Here is an 18,497-nt window from a genome sequence, read left to right as displayed (position 1 = left end):
TAAGTGGTGACAACTTTATTTTTTAGTGTTTCCCAAAAATAGTTAATTTTTTTGTATATGGAGTTCTCAAAAGTGATTTTGCTTAACCTTCGCTTTACCAATACCCACCCGGGTGACCACATCGATTTTATTGGTTTAATATTTTTTTTAATTTTGTTTCAATTTAAATGAAATTTGTACTCACTGAACAAATTCTAGAGTTCTATAGAATTTAATAGAACCATTTTAAACTTTTTATAAGGTTTTTTCAATTTTTTAAAATTTCGTTCGTCGCATATATTTATTGAAGTGTAGTGTCACCCGGGTGGGTATTGGTAAACCATGTACATAAAAAACCTTTGGTAAAGCGAAGGTTAAAACCTATATTCCGCTGTGCAGGACCTTATATACCCCTCACCAAATTATACTTTAAAATTAATTTTAAATATTTTTAGATAAACATAATTTAAATTTTTTTTAATTTATTAGCGAAATTTTTTTTTTTAATTCATTATACTTATACTTGATGACAAAAAAAAAATCGGGTTAAAAAATATTTTCCCGATTTTGACCCATTGTATGTCCGGCTTACTATGGCGTTATATACATCGTTAGAAAGGTCTTTGAAATATCTATCCATATTGTCTATGTTAACGACATAGTAATCCAGATATAGATCAAAAATAGGTAAAAAATTATTACAGAAATAAATAAAATGAAAAATTGGAAACAATTTTTTTTTATAAATAATACATATGTATATGTTTTTATTTTAGGGAAAGTTTGAAATACATTTTTAAAATATGTATGTTTAATTAGGATAATGGAATATGTACATCTATGTATAAACATATTTGCTAGAAAACGCATATTTCACAAAAAAAAAAAAATATGTGAAAAGAAAATGATTTGCAGTACTAATTTTAGTCGTGAATGCGCGTTTCTTTTAATATTGCAATTGAATTGGTTAAATTATTGTTTAAATATTTTAAAATGTCAAAATCATAAAGTTATTAAAGGTAATACAGATTTTTACAGATTTATACATAATGAAAATGTTTATGCTAACTAGCGAGCTGATAACAGTCCCTTAGGGAAATTTACAGACATTATGCATAACCTTATCTTGAGCGAATTTTTAATTCTTAAAATTAAACAAATCCTTCACTTATATCTGTATGTATTTATATACTAAATACAAGTTATTATCAGCACGACACCGTAAAATATTTGAAATTTGGAAAAATTAAAAGTGTGTGGAATATTTATTGTGAATACCTTAATTATTTTCATAAATGTTTTTACACCAGTTCAATTTGCAAATCGAATGGATATTCGCTGGAATTTAATGACTGTCGAAACAGTTGTGTATGTTGCCAAGCAACATCACCTTTACCTCCCGACAATTTGGCACATATTTCAAATTCCTGACAATTTTCTAATGTATTAATAATTGTATTACTATTTCTACTATCTCTTAATAGCACTTCAATTCGGGCCTCACCAAATGTTTTCTTTTCTAAATTTAATTTATACGTTTTAACTTTAAGATTACTCTTGGAAAAATTAAATTTCCACACAATCTCTGCATAGTCACTGTCCTCCTGTCGTGCCAAATAAACCATTTTCCAGTCACGTTCAACTTTACGTAGAATATTTTCTGAAGAGAATTGACAACTCTGCCAAGTTTTGTGAGTGGAAAATGGAGTACATAAACCCGAAGCATCTGCAAAGACATGCAAAAAATAATTGAAAAAGGTCTAATGTTTAAATTATATATTATTTACAAACCCTTTATATAACGTTCATATCTATCGGCGGCACAAGAGTAGCGTACATTGAATTGTTTCTTATCAATCTCCTCCTCAGTTAAAGTAAAAATAAATATCTGTATTTTAAAAAGTCAAATCAAATTTTGTACATAATTAGATTGAATAATAGTAAAGATGTATACAATTTAGTACTAACATTAGTAAAGGTATGTTCACCACGCGATTGTCGCCATGTGAGACTACCAGAACTACGTCCTTTCAATTCGTTTTCCGTTGGTGGACTAAAATTAAAATAAATTTGGCTAACTTTCATAAATACATAGTTAGCAGAACTAGTAACTCACCGTTCTACAGTTAACTCAATCAGCTCCAGCATACAACGTTGACTCAAAATCTTTTTGCGCTCATCACTTAAATGCATTTGTCTTTTTTTGCGTATTGTAATTAGCGATTCAATCAATTCATTTTCAGTACAGAAACGTCTTTTTAACAAAGTATCCTTATGATTGTTGCAATACCGCCAAGTAACATCTTGTATATCATCACAGGAATAGGCAAATACATAATCAATATTACGTTTCCAGCCATGTTGATACATTAAGGGTGAATCGACCACATTATCGGATGGATCAACATGTAACCAACGTAGTTGTGATTCGGAATATACCTAAAACGTAATTTTCACAAAACAATAAGAACAATTTTCATGTATAATGATTAATTTTACAAAAAAAAAAAAACATGAGTTTTATATTCGGCTGTGCCGAACCTTAAAATGTGGAAATTTCAAATGCAATGATGAAGGGTCTAAAAACACATTTCCATATAAATGCATTGTTTAAAACTATATGATTAAAATTTAAGTTTTCTGAGAAAAACATAGACCTGGTTACCTCTGTCCAAACGTGATCAAATAAAGAATGTACAATTCGCGCCTCAAAGTCCAAACAGCGGCATAGAAAGGTAAAACAATTGGCATATTCTCCACAACGACCTTTGCGCGACACCAATAGTTGGGCTATATCGTTGTAACGATAGAATTTTGTCTCCTGGCCGCAACATACACCAACTTCAACACGACAGTCGCCTTCAGTTTGGGTACGTTTCAGCTTACTTTCCTCACTGCCACAAACCTTACACGGTATATTATTAATCCATTCGAAAAATTCCGTATTAAACCAATTAACTAATTCCACTAATATTAAATCACGTATACAAAATTCTTTGACTGGCGTTGCAGATGTTTGATCGCTGTTAGCTTGATCTTCTTGCATGGCCATCAGTTTTTCGGCGGCTTTTTGTGTTAAGTCGTCGATGGGTATAATATCACGTCCGGCAGCTAAGAGTTTTTCATCTTCATATTGCATAACCGCATCAGAAAATAACTCCAATGACTGTAGAAAACTATTTGTGTTTCGCTAAAAATATAAATACAATTTTAGCACATACATAATAATTATTTAATTGAACTTACCAATACTCGTGGAAACGTGATTCGCTGTTTATATGGTCTAGTTGCTTCAATGGTCTTCATTGCAGACGTCTTTGGTGTTGGAGCCATAGGTCTAGAGTCAACTGCAATAAAAATACAAGTATTTAACAATGAAAATGAATCACTGGCATTCATAAACCTGAATTATGAACTAACCTTCTGTAATAATTGCTTGCTTTTGATTCAACCAATAATCTCGACGTTTAACTAAAGCATCACGATATGACCGTAGTACATCTAAAGAAGCTTCCAAAGGTAATATATATTCATTTGCACTGCGTTTGAAACCAATAGCAGTCAACAGTTGGCTACAACCTTCCAATGATAATAACCTTTCTTTAATAGATTTATTTTCGATGCGTATTGAACGATATTTCAACTCGTTGGGGTATTTCAGGACATTATCTAAGAGAACCAGCAAAATGCGCACTGCTTCCAAGTATGCTTCTCTGGTATTTTTTAATGAACTTAATACGTTTGTTATCTGAGGTGGTGGGGAGGAAGTGGAGCGTAACGCCGCAGTTGGCGCCGGTTCTATGGACCAGATGTATTTGTAATCTACTTGAGACATGACGTGAAAAGATTAGTCTGTCTTTTTTTATTTTTTTTTTTAATTTCAGTCACACAAAGAAAAATGTTGCGGGTGGGTGGTGCAGGCAGAGATTTTGTAAATTACGATCTTTGTTTAAACGCGTAGAACTTAGAAAACTATTTCTTTGACTTTAATTAACGTAAATTACTTTTTGTATGTTTTATAGTAAGTAAATTATTAATTTGCTTTATTTTAATGTAGTTAATAAAAACATTTATTGACCAAAACAAAGCAAACTATTTTTTTTTTATTATTTTGCTCAAATCGAATGTATGTTTTTTGTAAACACGACAAAAACAAGAACACAGCTGATTAACAGTACAGAGATGCCATCATCTTTGATGATGATTTGTAAAAATATAAACAACACTGTGATTACAATAGGAACCACAGTCGGAAACCACCTGAGGCCTTCGAATATGTGAAATTTATTTACATTATTTAAATTTGATATGAAAATATGATAAAACACAGTATTTTCAAAAAGTTTTAATTTTCTGGTCTCGGTGGAATTGCCCATATACAAATTCGGACCGACAAAAAAACAATTTTTTTTTCACCAAAAAAATTCTTAGGCGATCTAGCTATATCCGTCTGTTGTTGGCACGATAGGGCCTCGACAAAAGGACGTACGGGGATGATTCACCTCAAATATTCTTTGTTGATCAGAAACGTTTCGAATTGAAAATCGGCAAAATCGGTAGGGTATAACTAGAATTATGGGTCAAAATGTGAGACAACTTCCAAAAAGTTGTAATTTTTCGAAAATGTATTGCTAAAAAACAATTTGCCTAAAGTCTAAATTTTGAAAGAGTAATAAAAATCACATTAGGTATATATTTTTATTTTTTTTACATATAAATAGATTTTATTTTTGTTGGTAATAGAAGTAGACATACATAAATCATCATTAATATAAATTAGCATGCTTAATAATTTTACTGTGTATTTTTAAAGGCAATTTTAAAAAAGGGGCGCGTCAAAATGTTTAATTCAAAAACATTTATTTTCCAAAACTTTATAACAATTAAAAAATATAAGTATATTTTTTATCACAAACATAAATGAATGGAATGAATTTTTATTTAATATTATTTTTACGGGTTTCAAAACAGGTTCTGTATTATTTTTAATTTTTATTTGTATTGAAACAGGGTAAGAATAGTAAAAAATAGACCATAACCAAACACATCTAAATTATCGAAAAAAATAATTATTTAGAAAATTTACATTAAATAAATCGTTGTTTTCTTTTGACACAACATTATGTTTAAGTGGTTTGGGAAGAAACAAATTAAAGAAAAACCAGTAACGACAAATACAAGTGAGTATAGTAATTTAATAATGATAATAAATACATATAATGCCAAATAGTTGCTTATGTTTTTGAGAAACTCTTCTCGTTGAATATATAAATGTAATAATAATAATAATGTAGTAAGAGATACTTTAATATTTAGTATAGTAGATAAATTGCGTATGAATAATGCAGTTGTTTGTTACTGTTTGCAATAAAAGTAAGTTTCAATAATATTATTGTTTAATCAGCAAATTCTTTCTCTCTTTTCTTTGTTTTAGTTTGCTTAGCGCGCCTGCGTGCGTGTTAAATTATTATTTTTCTTTTTGTTGTTGTTTTTGACAAATTAATAAAGTTTATTTTGTTTGTTAAAGGTTATAGAATTTCTGAAATTTATTAAGCCTATATAGTTTTTACAAAACTTCTCATGTTGTTCATATGTATTATGTGGTGGTGTTGTTTTAAGGTGTGTTTAAGGCAGAGGAATTATTTTCACGAAGTTCATCTGGGAAACTGCTAACAGAGCCCGAGCGTGAAGTGGACACTTTTGTCTGTAATAAAGTGAGAATAATTTTTTAAATGTAGGAAAATAAATTGTGCAATAAAATTATAATAAGTATATGTATAACTATAATGAGAGTATATTTAAATATTGAAAACATGCATTTTAAATAATTAACCCACCCTCCATCGTCAAGGACAATGTAGAAAATAATCCTACAACAATTTTGTATAAACAGTTAGGCATAAATAAATATGTTCTTAAAAATAAAAATTTTGAAAAAAAAATATTTGAGTGAAACAAAAATTTTTTCGCTAAATTTTTTTTTCACCCAAATTTGTATATATCATCAAAATTTCTTTTTACCAATTTCACTAAAAAAAATTTCGCTAAAATTTTTTTTCACCCAATTTTTATCAATGCTTATCATCCAAATTTTTTTGCCAAACATTTTTTTTATCAAAATTTATTTTTACCAATATTTTTTCATTATTTCATACTTTGGTAAAGGGTATATAAGAGTCGGCACAACCGAATATTGTACTTTTATTTGAAGAAAATAATATAATATTTATAGTATCGACAATTTCCAAAGGTAATAAAGTCTAGCAAGAAAATTAATAAGGGGTTGGATAGGCCCCACATTTTTGACTGTCCAGCCAACCCCACTTCACTTCGTGCAATGGATTTATGACTGGATCTCGATGCAGTTTTGAAAATTGTATAATTTATTCGTTCGTATAGTATTATTCGTTTTTCTATCTTAATTCATTATTATTCATCGTATTTCTTTGTAAAAGTTTTTTTTCACCAGAGTCTAGATGGAGGGTTTTAATAATATTAAAAGTTTGATGTGCGTATAACAATATATAAAAATAAAGTTTATGATTAAAATGTGCGTAAAAATTATTAATGTATGTAGTAGATAGTGTTTTCATGTGTAAGTTCGTGATGTTACGTATTTTTGTTTTTATTAAAGATTTATTTTGGTTGTTATCTTGTTGTTGAATTTTAGAAAGTAGATATAATTTTTTTTTAAATACATAAAGTTGTAGTTACCGCATGAGATTGGCACATAAAATTGTTGTGTTCATAGCTTACTTTGACGTTCTCATAGGCCGAGCCAACTTTTTCCTCTATGGATCTCATTGATTCAGAATTTTTCATTTGAGAAAATTTCGATGAAATGCCACCAGTAATGCTGCTAAAAACAGATGCTGTCCTTTCGCCGGTAGTTTTCAACACCGATTCAGTACGTTGAAAACTAAAAACAATAAAAACATTTGATTTAAAATATATATTATATAAATAATTAAAAGTTACAGGATTAAATATTTGTTAAGTTAATTAAATACAAAAATGCTATGATGTTGGAAAGTGTTAAGCGAAAAATCATGTAGTTTTTGATGGTAAAACAAGATATTGTGTTAAAATTAGTAAATAAATTGGTAAAATGTTAATTTTGTTTTTTGTTTTGTTAATTTCATCCAAATTAATTTTAACACAATTACTTACATGGGTGCGTCATGAACAGCTTTTGTAAAATTACCAACACTTTGTTCAACAGATTGAAAACTTAAAAAATATATGATAAAATAATTAAAAAAAATAAATAACAAAGTAACGTAAATAATACTCAAAAAAAAAAAAATAATAATAATAAACATGTACAACAGCTCTTTTAAGTTTTTTTGGTTTGTTTTTCTTTTTTTATACTTACACAGTACTTTCTTTGACGTTTTTAAGACCCTGGTTCATGTCATCGGTAATTTCTTTCCATACTGTAATTCCCAATTTACGTTTAAGATCAGAAGCATGACGTGTTTTAGATGCTAATACCGTGCGTAATGTATTGATTTCTTCTTCCACACGAGCAAGTTCCTAAAATAACAACAAGTTATTTGTTAATTTTGTAGCGTTAACTAAACAATAAGCTTTTTATTTACTTGGCTCCATTCAGCTCTTTGCCTCTCCTGTTCTTCAACAGTTAATGCAGCAAATTCAGCTGCAATATCAGCCGATGCTACTGATGCAGCAGGTGAAGTATTTCCAGTATTATCTTGAAATAAAAAATATATAAATTATTATTATGCAATATTACATAGATGTTTGGCTTGACGGCTTTATTTACTTGAATAAATCTGAATATTTTTGCAAAATTTTTCATTATATTGAAAATGTATGGAAATATACTTACATTCTAAAATAACATCGTATGAATGCAAAAAATAGAAAATTATTAAAACGATTAATGTTATTATAAAACAAGTGAGAATGATATATTCGGATATGCCAAATATTAAATACCCTTAAGCTAAAACAAAAGTAACACAATGCCCATTTACACGAACACACACGATATAAACAATCACCCCTAGAAACTTTGTGCCGACAATGACTTACAGAATAGGGGTGAATGTTATCTACTGAAACTATTACATTGATTTGCATTAACCAACTGCTTAGGACAATTACTACATAAATTTTTGTGTAAATCTCAATAAATTCGGTTGTGATAGTGTTACACAGTCTGAAAGACGGACGGACAAAGCTAAATCGAAATTTGATATTCATAAGGATCAAAATTAATATTTCTAGGTTTTAATTTAATGTATTTATAATCTTCAAATCATTACAACGTTGTAAATTATGTTGTAATGAAGTTTGATCAATATCACAACGACTATGTGCTGATTGTATTTTTCTGCTTGAGTTAGCAATACTAAACTATTTATCTATCATGCTAATGTTATTTGGCCTCCTAATTTCAAGTTGTAATTAAATCCATATTTACGAGATGTCAACAAATGTATGACCATCGATAACATTATAACATTAATATTGTATAGTGCATTTTAATTTGACCAAGAGCTTTCAACATCCAATGCCATATTTGTTACTCATTACTTTTATTCGCTACACTGAATTATTGAAGACGGAAGTTTCTTAGAAGACGTATTGTATCGGATTACAAAAAAATATAATTTTATTAAAATTTTCTATAAAAATTTGATTACTCTTTAGAACAGTATTTATGTAATATTTTAAAATGTATATTGATGCTATAAAGCATTCAGTTTTTTGAGTTTGGGAACAAATTATTTATTTACAATTAATCAGTCATTAAGCTTTTAAGGAAAAGAAATAATCTTGTTTTGTGGTGCTTATCAATTTTTTATTTTCGTTTTTCTTAAGGTACAAGGTCACACCTAAAATATTTATAATACTCAATAAAATTTCTCCTCATATTACCTTCTAAAATTTTGCTAAAGTTTTATAAAATTATAAAAACTGGTACACCTTCTGTTATTTTGCGAGGCATTTATTTTTTCTCCTCGTAACCTCACTTTGTTCCCCCTAGGATATTGAGTTCTTTTTTTCAGTAGGTCTTTCCTTGTCAGGATCACAGGTTATTGAAATAGTTGCGTGTTTTCACGCACTCTAATAATGTTTTCAAATTCAAACTTTTAGAATATTTTTCAGACCCTTTGTGATCTCTTTAATTAAGATTGTTCTTGTTTTCGTTATCCCTAACTGGAATTTCATTTGTCTCTTTTTATACCCTTCATCATGATTGGTTTATTGGTTTGTCATTCCGTTTGTAATTTCTACATTTTTCATTTGTGACCCTACAAAATATATATATTCTGGATCGTTATAGATAGCGAAGTCGATACAGCCATGTTGAAATCCACTTTCCGTAGCCACCAAATAACTTTCATACATGATTCATACATCAATATATCGGGAATTCTTCCGGCTCGGTTACTATTTAAAATCGACAAAATCGTCCCACAAATGGCTGAGATATAAGGAAAAAAAACCTGGACAATCTCGATTTTTGGCCTATTTTTGATCTATATCTGGATTACTAAGTCATTAATATAGACAATATGAATATCTAATGATGCATAATTCAAAGTCCATTGCATCGATAAGGCTACTGTAAGTTGGACCTACATTGGGCCAAAATCGGAAAAATATTTTTAAAGCCAATTTTTTTTATCAAAAATTTTTTTTGTCTTCTTTTTCCAAAAACAATTTGGCAAAAACTTTTTTAAAAAAAAATTAAAAAAAATTTTTTTTTAAAAAAAAAATTTCGAACAAAACTTTTTAAAAAAAATTGTTTACCTAAAAATACTTTAAAAAAATGTTTAAAATATAATTTGGTGAAGGGTGTATATGATTCGGCACAGCCGAATATAGCTCACTTGTCGTAAATTATACTTTTTCCTTATTTCTCAGTCATTTATTAGTCGATTTTCCCTATTTTAAATAGCTACCGAACCAGTATTGTAGCTGATATATTGATGCATCAATAATCTTTATAAGTTATTTGAAGAATTCGAAATGTAGATTTCAACAGACTGACGGACATTGCTTTATCGACTCCGCTATCTATAACTACTATCGACAAATGAAAAATGTGAAAAAGGCGCGGATCGAGGTGTTTGAACAAAGGAAATTTCCCCCACCAAAACCGAAAAGTTTTAATATAAAAAAGGAAAAATAGAATAATGTAAACTAATTTTTTATTTATTTACCCCCACCCCCTAACGGTTGAATACTATACGCGCCTGCTTACTACATATGGTGAAGAGTAATAAGCATGTACATTCCTAATAATTTATAATCAGTAAATCTTTAATTAATTTTATCATCTAATATATAAAAATCTCGTGTCACAATGTTAGTGTTTGAACTCCTCCGAAACGGCTCAACCGATTTTTATGAAATTTTGTATGTATGTTTGGTAGGTATGAGAATAGGTCGTAAAGTATATTTCATACCGCTAGGTCATTAGGGTGACCCTATCCAGAATTTATTTTTACCATTTTTTGGCCAAAAGCTTTTTTTCGCATTTTATTTATTTGGCATTAAAAAATACCTATAACCAGAAATTTTCATCAACCGACCCTCACCCACCCGTTTTTTAGCCGAGATTTTAGTATTTTGTATGAGCAATATCCAAATATCGATATTTAACTATTTTTATGAAATTTTGTATATATTTTTGGTAGGTACGAGAATATTATATATCATACCGCTAGGACATCAGAATGTCCCTATCCACCCATTTTTTAAAATATTTTTCGCCAAAAAATTTTGTTTGTATTTCTCTTCATTTGGCATCAAAAATATCTATAATGCCAACTTCACTTAGAATACATTCGCTATTTTTTATTTAACAACCAAAATATTCACTAGAAATAATTTGTATGGCAGAACAAAGTTTGCCGGATCAGCTAGTTTAAATATAAAAATTGGTTACAACATTCTTTTTGACTTTTTCCTTATGATCATAGAGTAGTTTAAAATTGGATCTAGCGTAATTCGCGGCAATATATTATCTCCTTTATCATATATTGAAGTTTTAAAAAATAATCACCCCTATCGTGAAAAAATGTGAAATTTGTGTTCCCATGAAATATCCATTTCCCTCGAAGGGAAAATTGCTATCGTGATATTGCCCTAAACTTTTCATTCACAATAGTTGATTTTGTTCGTAACAGCTGTTTAATGTTTACAAAATTCCATCTAAAAATTTCACAACATGGGGAATTTTTTCCCGTGAACAAAGTTTATGAACGAAAAATGGGAAAAGGGAAAATATTTCATGTGAAATATTGATTCGTGATAGGGGTGAATATTAGAAGAAATCTATATAAATCTTTATATTTCGAGTGATAAAACAAATTTAAAATTTATTATAATGCAAAGCACGATTACGGCTGTGTTTCTATCTAATGTGGTCATTTATTTGATCGCTCCTTAACAATTTATTATAATAGTCATGAAAACAGTCCATTTTTAGAAGTCTTTTACAAAGATCTCAAAAACGTTCACATTCAGCCATAATAGTTTAAGAATCGTCTTGAAACATAACAATCTTCATTTTGGGAAGCTTAAAAATTTGCCTTTGTACAAATATGTACATATTCATATGTTTAAAATGCATTTTATTTCATTTCGTCACTTCCATTCATTACCTTTGGTTATTGTTGCATGAGCGGGAGATCCAATATTTAAGAATTTTTTATAATTTTCACTACTCGATATCTTGGCAATATAGGGTTTTGAAAAATCAACAAATGTCACCTTAACATCACGCATTGTTCGTTTGGCAAAAAATTTCAAACGAAATCGTTTTGCTATAGACATTGAGGGTGATTGATTTGCTAATTTCGAAATGATAAACTCTGTTTCGACCGCCTGTAGTTCCAATTGATTGGTGTAGTCGGAGTCGGTGTCATAGAAAATTTGATCAAGCGTTAGATTACGTAAATATAAATCCGTTTCATCGTTCCAGTCAAGACCACAGGAATCTAGTGAAGGTGTAGAAACATCATCGAGTTTGGGCAAATATGGATCTTCAATGAATTCTAAACTAACTGGTTCAGAATCGGACATGGTGTTTTGTAAATTTTTATTTAAATGGAAAGGAGTTTCATACTCCACATTTATTGTATTGTTATAGTAATTTTGTATTCTTGATTTTGCTTTGTTGTTCACTGGTGTTTTTGTGTATGTTTTACTAAATATTTTTTTTTTTGTATTTAGCCTCTGTGAAGCGTAAAATTTACCAAGCTAAACTTTCTAATTTGATCATGCTATACAATAATTTAAAATTTGCTACAATTTTTACATTTTTTTTTCTTAAAAAACAATTTTTCAATTTAATATTTATCACATTTTGAAATCACTTTTTGGTGTTAAAATCTTTTGTATGTATATACGGACGGGTACGTGTTTATAATTGTTTTCTTCTTGATTTAATATTTTCCTAAAAAAAAGCTTATTAATGCTTCCTCTTTTTTCTCTTTTTTGACAAATTGTAAAATATTAAACTTGATCTATATAGTTAAAATGTTTCTTTTTTCTGCTTTTATTCCACGTTCTTGTTTTCTTCGTAGTCAACATTACACTAAACACGTATTTGGCAGTGAGTTAAGAAAATACTCACTCATACACAATCCAAGTATTGGTATTAAACAGTTGGTAGTAGATACAAAACATCAACAAGCTTAAAATGTTGGTTAACTAAAACTCTACTAACACAAATACATACATACATTCATATTATACACATACATACACACAATGATATACAAATCAGTAAGTTTTTTCTAGCTAAATGCTGTATGTTCTGTGTTTTATGCTTTCATAATCGTGGCCACAACAAACAAAACCCCAAATCCCACAAAGAAACAACAACTAACTAATAAAGATTATTCTGTCTCTCTGTAGTAACAAAAAACTACACTTCTCAAAAAAGTTAATACTTGCGATCATTATGCATGCTGTTGGTTAAGTATGATCATGTTGATTTCATTGCAGGTTTGTAGACTTTGTAAACGTGGGTAGTAGTAAAGATTTGTATTAAAAATAAAAAGTTAGAATTATAATTAGGGTTCATAATCGGGAAAAATGTCTTTAAAAGTTTTCCTTTTAAAGTCACAGTATTACTTCCGCACAGATAAAACAGATTCGTTGTGATTTGTTTCCAATCGAATAATTCAGTAGAATCCATAGATATTGTTCAATACTAGCAACAGACAGAGAAGAAATATGATTCAAATATCAAAAATTCGGTGATTTGGATTGATTTGCTACATATTCGATTATAACAACTATATTTTATCTCTGTATAACGAAAACAGCAAAAAGTTTATTTAAAATAGGAAAATTCTAGTAGATCTATAATACAAATTGATATTTCAATTCCTTAAAGGAATTATTAGGATGCATAACATTAAAGCATCTATCGGCTATGCCGAATTTTATATACCCTTCACCAAAGTTTACTTAAGATAAACCTTACAAAAAAATTTCAGGTGAAAAAAAAATAATGTGAAAAAAATTCTTTTTGAAAAAAAATTCTTTTTGAAAAAAAATTCTTGGAAATAGGTGAAAAAAATCGAGTTAGTCGCAGTTTTTTGCTTATATCTTAGTCATTTCGATTTTAAATTGCAACCTAAGTTGGACTATAGCGGATATATTGATGTTTCAATCATGTATGAACGTTATTTGGGGGCTTTGAAAAGTTGATTTCAAGAGGCAGATAGACATGGATATATAGACTCCATAATATATAATGGTCGCAAATGAAAAATGTGGAAATTACAAACGGAATGAAATATAAGCCAGACTTTTTGAGTTATTGACTCTATATCATGATTAAAAAGGCTTGAACTTAATATGGATATCTAAATATGAATATCTAATAATCGTGAAAATATAACCCAATTAGTTCACTATAAACATTTCTTCAACTGCAACTTTTTTGGAGAACAAATTTATTTAGTCTGCTTTTACACAGGGCAAGTTTTCTTGCCGCAAATCTAAGTTTATAGTAGAGAGAGGCAAGAAGAAAGAAGAGGGATACACACTTGCAAGTCTCTTTAATTAACTTTTGTTTTCTCATTTTCTCATTAGGTTTTGATATACAAAATTGAACACAGACTTGCTGTGTGTAAACAGACTAGCAAGTTTAAAAGATAATCGAAGAGACTTGCATCAAGTAAACTTGCTATGTGTAAAAGAAGACTTAACGATTTGTTTCCAAAAAAAAAATTGGAATTGTTTTTGGAACAATAAGTTTTTTAAATAAATGGATAGTCAGGATTTGCAATAATTTTTAAATCAAAATAATAAACGATTTTAATGGTGGATTTAATAGCAATAGAGTTTAAGAATTTCCCAAATATTACATCCCGGGAGGTTATCACTAATCAAAAATTGGAAATTAGTTCTCGAACTGCTACGTGCAGAGCAAATGAGGGTAGTCGTCGTTGCTATCGAGTGAAAAAATCTCTTATTTCTAAAAAACTATACTGCTAGTATACAATTTGCCAAAGAACATTTAAACTGGTCAAGACAAAAATTAAATTCTGTTCTCTTTTCCGATGAATCCAAATACAATTTAAGAGGCAGTGATGGGAGAACTTTTGTAAGACTGCCGAAGCGAAAATGACAGGATTCTAAATACACAAATAAGACAGTCACGATAGGCGGTAGTAATATTATTGTGTGGGTCCATAATGTGCTACTACTGGAATCGGACACAGATCTATATCTATCCATACGCTGAGAATACGTCAATAACCTCATAAACATCTCTAGGGTCATAACCGAGCGGTTAGAATCAAATGAGGTACATGTTTTCGAATGGTTTGTCCAATGTCTAGATCTCAATCCCATAGAAAACCTATGGGAAAATGTAGATCGCAAAATACGGAGTCAAAATATAAAGGAATGGCAAAATATTTCAAAGGAGACGATTGATTCTTTAATTGGTTCAATGAATCGTCGCTACAAAGCGCTAACAAAAAACCAGGTGTATCCAACAAAATACTGAGTCACTGAAAGAGCCACGCAATTTTTAGATTTGAAGGGTTGTGTACTATAAAAGTACACTTCCACTCGGAGACCCATAGAATCCAATGTGATACTCTTTAGAAATATAACCCGTTGTGAAATTGATGTGAAGAGAAGAAATGAAATTGGTGAGGAAAATAAATAAAATGAAAAATAAATAGGACTGGGATTCACAGAGTTCCGTTACATAAAAATGGCCAGCCTATTCCCCTTATAAAGACTAATAAATTTCATAGATCATATCTAGCTATATCACTAAGTTCATCACGTAATCTTTCCCTAGTCATTTTTGCCTGAGACACTGTAGTCTAGACAGTTACACAGGATATCTTCCACTGAAAAAATAAAAATTCCATACGATTTTTTTGTCTGTCTAGAAGTTTCTATTGTCTTGTCAACCGCATTATGTAATTTTTTTGTGAACAAAGGAATGTTGCTTTAATGCAAAATATATTTATATCAATAATAATTTGGATAATTTTGATTTTTAAAAAAGTGGAACATTTTTTGAACTATACATACATATATGGCCCATTGCTCTCATTTATAATTGTATAATAATAAATAAAATAAATTAAAAAAATAAATTTCGGTAACGGTATTTTAGCGGTAACGGTAATTGCAGTTATTTCGGTAACGGTTGCTTAGCGGTAATGATATTGATAACGGTAATTTCATCCTGAATGAAATTAAACTAGCCATAATAACCGGTTACAAATTTTTACTTAAAAAAAATTAAAATTTCTAGTTGTATAATTTAAATTGTTATAGAATATCGGTAACGGTATTTACGATTATATCGATAATGGTAATTGCATTTATTTCTGTAACGATAGCTTAGCGGCAACGGTAATTGAGTTGAAAAAGTTTTTTAAGGGTAACGGTAACCTTGATTTATATACTATCTGTGGGTATTTAAAAAGTTGTAATATATAGTATTACAACGGAGATGTAAACGGCTTTATCAGACCTGTCAGATATGTTGACTATAAAGAGAAGACTTATTGTGGAGATACGCCTTTTGACATACCTAAGGTACCTAAGTATACTTAGGCACGGACGAAGGCTATGAAGAAAAATTATTTTTTTCGATGCCGATAGTACAATATACTATATCGAAATTGCCGATTCAGGTTTTTTTTAATTATATCAGTAATGTACTGAATAATAATTTTATATCCATACGCCTTCTTTAATATTTGCTTAACAAAAACTTTACAAACTACCATCGTATTGGAGAAAAATATATCTATTAGCACAACTGCCGCCCATCAAATGCAAAATACATTTCAATTAAATTAAATATTGTTTGCGTTATGCAAAACCTCATAAATACATATAACCACAATTGAAAAATGTTCATTGGACAAGGAATCCCACTAAAATTGTAACCATGTGCTTGCTCATTGCATAGGTCAAGATGCATGCATAATACATATGTATTTCTTTTTCACATTCTTGCTTAAATTACTATGTTCTTATAAGAAAAAACAAATAAGTCACTGTCGAATATATTTAATGGGTGTTCTTCCCTTATATTGACGCCAGTGTGACTGACTATCAACAACTACAGCAGCAATACCAATAACTAAACAAAAAAAATATATGTACAAAAATACAAATTAAGAGATGGATGCAAGTAAAATTTTGCCACGTCAAACATACAATTTTAAAGTTTTAAATATGTATTCAGACCTATTATAATGTTCTAATTGTGATAATGAAAACTTAAAATATCAAAATACAAGAAGTACAATCAGATTAGGCACGCAAGTAATAATACCCTTTGACTGTCGTCACTACTGCACACCAATCAAACCATCCACAATATGTACAACAAATGAGTCACATTTTTCACATAATTTGTATTTTTCATATTTGCAATATAAAATATTATAAACATTTATATTTAATACAATAATTTCCAAAAAAAAAAAATTAACAATGGAAAATTCAGAACATCAATCAGCTCATACAAAGAATATGAAAAGATAAAGTACTTACGGTCCTCCATTTGGTTGTACAATAGGTTTCAACTTTTGTTTTTAGTAGTAAAAAATATTATCCGCTAATTAGGCTTGCAAACAATATTGTAAATAATATTAGGCAATTGTCTCTTTTCTTATTTCTTCTTTTCTTGTATTTCTGTAATCAAATTTTGTAGATATACAATAATTTTTTTTCCTTTTTAATTCACAAAATGAACCTCACTGTTGTCGAAAAAAGTAGAGATGTCAATAAGTTCTTATTGGTGATGGCATACTTATCGATAACAAACAAATTGAATAGGGTAGTCAACACTATAAAATAATATAGGGTTCATAATGTGTTTGTCAGGTGTGTGTTTTGTTCGAAATGTGTTTTGTTCGAAACGGTAGCGGTAATGGCTAACGGTAATTTCGATGTCATCTAAATTAAATGATTAAATTAGAACAAGAAATGTTTATTTTTACAATTTGTATTTTATAAAAGAAAGGTATTACTTTAAAAATAACATTATTTTAGCGGTGATGGTATTAACGTTATTTCGTAATGATTTTCTAGTGTTTTTAGAGATTTTTAATATTCGAGTGATCGATTAATTTCTAAAATTTTCTCGATTATTCGTACGAATCTATATATATATATATATAAAAATTAATGTATGTGTGTTTATTTGTTTGTCTGTGACATATAGGAGCCAAAACCACTTGACCGATCCTCTCTATATCTGGAAGCAGCAATTGGATACTTTTTATTTTGAAATTTCAAGTGAGCGTGGTGCTCCCATACAAAGTTAATTTTATAAATCAAATATCTAGGAAACTATAACAGCGGAATTTACTTCACGAATTCGAAAAATGGGCGTAACACTACCCATGCCAATTAAATAGTTATTTTCTAATATCTGCAGAACTATAATTGTGAGTCTTCAAATTTTATACGAATCAATTTCTTATCAGTGCTTGCAGTTTAACCAAAAAGGGACGGAATGAAACAGGGTTTGTAAACCCTCCCATACAAAGTAAATAGTTATTATCGAATATCTGGAGAACTATAGTTGTGGAAGTCTTAAAATTTGGCCGAACATTTGACTTATTATTGTACATAGTTTGGTTGAAAATTTACTGTATTGTATTAGTGTGCATGACTCCTCCCATACAATGTAAATCCTTAATTTCGAATATCTGAAGAACTATTTAAAATCGTAAAAGTATGACCCCTTTCACACTAGGCAATTTAGTTGCGCAAGTCTCTTGCCCAACAACAAAACAGCATTCAAAATTTTCTTCTCCTTAACCCGACATTACCTCTGGCGTCTACAAACACAATAGACTTGCGCAACTAAATTGCCTAGTGTGAAAGGGGTCTATTTAAACTTTGTACGAATTAATTTCTTATCACTATACGGAGTTTGGCGAAAATGGGCGGGATTGTATTAGTGGGCGTCGCACCTATCACACAAATTAAATAGTTATTTTCCAATATTTTGAGACCAATAGTTG

At 29.4% G+C, this 18,497-nt stretch overlaps 3 protein-coding genes across 6 annotated transcripts; all 3 read right to left on the bottom strand.

The window, feature by feature from the left end:
• Positions 1 to 1,142: 1,142 nt before the first annotated feature.
• Positions 1,143 to 4,112, bottom strand: Pngl (N-glycanase Pngl). The gene is made up of 7 exons (XM_065513317.1): positions 3,400 to 4,112; positions 3,226 to 3,326; positions 2,645 to 3,169; positions 2,096 to 2,418; positions 1,948 to 2,032; positions 1,771 to 1,867; positions 1,143 to 1,705 (listed from the first exon to the last, which is right to left on the bottom strand). Exons 1-7 carry the CDS (start codon positions 3,812 to 3,814, stop codon positions 1,281 to 1,283), a joined length of 1,971 nt encoding a protein of 656 aa, XP_065369389.1. The 5' UTR covers positions 3,815 to 4,112; the 3' UTR covers positions 1,143 to 1,280.
• A 562-nt stretch (positions 4,113 to 4,674) lies between these two features.
• Positions 4,675 to 17,251, bottom strand: LOC135959973 (tumor protein D52-like). 4 transcript variants are annotated; one of them, XM_065511136.1, is made up of 6 exons: positions 17,017 to 17,251; positions 7,581 to 7,693; positions 7,355 to 7,515; positions 7,150 to 7,209; positions 6,694 to 6,898; positions 4,675 to 5,683 (listed from the first exon to the last, which is right to left on the bottom strand). In XM_065511136.1, the coding sequence occupies exons 1-6, from the start codon at positions 17,024 to 17,026 to the stop codon at positions 5,594 to 5,596; spliced, it is 639 nt and encodes a 212-aa protein (XP_065367208.1). In that variant the 5' UTR covers positions 17,027 to 17,251; the 3' UTR covers positions 4,675 to 5,593. The 4 variants fall into 4 exon arrangements, with proteins under 4 accessions (XP_065367208.1, XP_065367209.1, XP_065367210.1 ...); XM_065511137.1 differs by having other exon boundaries at positions 6,736 to 6,898; positions 17,017 to 17,248; XM_065511138.1 differs by lacking the exon at positions 7,150 to 7,209 and having other exon boundaries at positions 17,017 to 17,250.
• On the bottom strand, positions 11,603 to 12,682 carry LOC135959974 (uncharacterized). Its single transcript, XM_065511140.1, has one exon. The coding sequence runs from the start codon at positions 12,043 to 12,045 to the stop codon at positions 11,608 to 11,610; it is 438 nt and encodes a 145-aa protein (XP_065367212.1). The 5' UTR covers positions 12,046 to 12,682; the 3' UTR covers positions 11,603 to 11,607.
• Positions 17,252 to 18,497: the final 1,246 nt, after the last annotated feature.

Source organism: Calliphora vicina, chromosome 5 (assembly GCF_958450345.1).
Source record: "Calliphora vicina chromosome 5, idCalVici1.1, whole genome shotgun sequence".
Classification (NCBI taxonomy): domain Eukaryota; kingdom Metazoa; phylum Arthropoda; class Insecta; order Diptera; family Calliphoridae; genus Calliphora; species Calliphora vicina.
Note: the sequence above shows the minus strand (reverse complement) of the source record. Positions and strands in the feature narration are given on the sequence as shown.

Excerpts from the sequence above, each read along its gene's own strand:
- LOC135959974 (XM_065511140.1), bottom strand. The coding sequence starts at position 12,045 with ATGTCCGATTCTGAACCAGTTAGTTTAGAATTCATTGAAGATCCATAT.
- Pngl (XM_065513317.1), bottom strand. The coding sequence starts at position 3,814 with ATGTCTCAAGTAGATTACAAATACATCTGGTCCATAGAACCGGCGCCA. Across the intron at positions 2,033-2,095 it reads ATTGAGTTAACTGTAGAACG|TCCACCAACGGAAAACGAAT; the intron begins GTGAGTTACTAG and ends TTTTAATTTTAG. Across the intron at positions 1,706-1,770 it reads ATATGAACGTTATATAAAGG|ATGCTTCGGGTTTATGTACT; the intron begins GTTTGTAAATAA and ends ATGTCTTTGCAG.
- LOC135959973 (XM_065511136.1), bottom strand. Across the intron at positions 7,210-7,354 it reads AACGTCAAAGAAAGTACTGT|TTTTCAATCTGTTGAACAAA; the intron begins GTAAGTATAAAA and ends ATATTTTTTAAG. Across the intron at positions 5,684-6,693 it reads TTATGTGCCAATCTCATGCG|ACAAAAGTGTCCACTTCACG; the intron begins GTAACTACAACT and ends ACTTTATTACAG.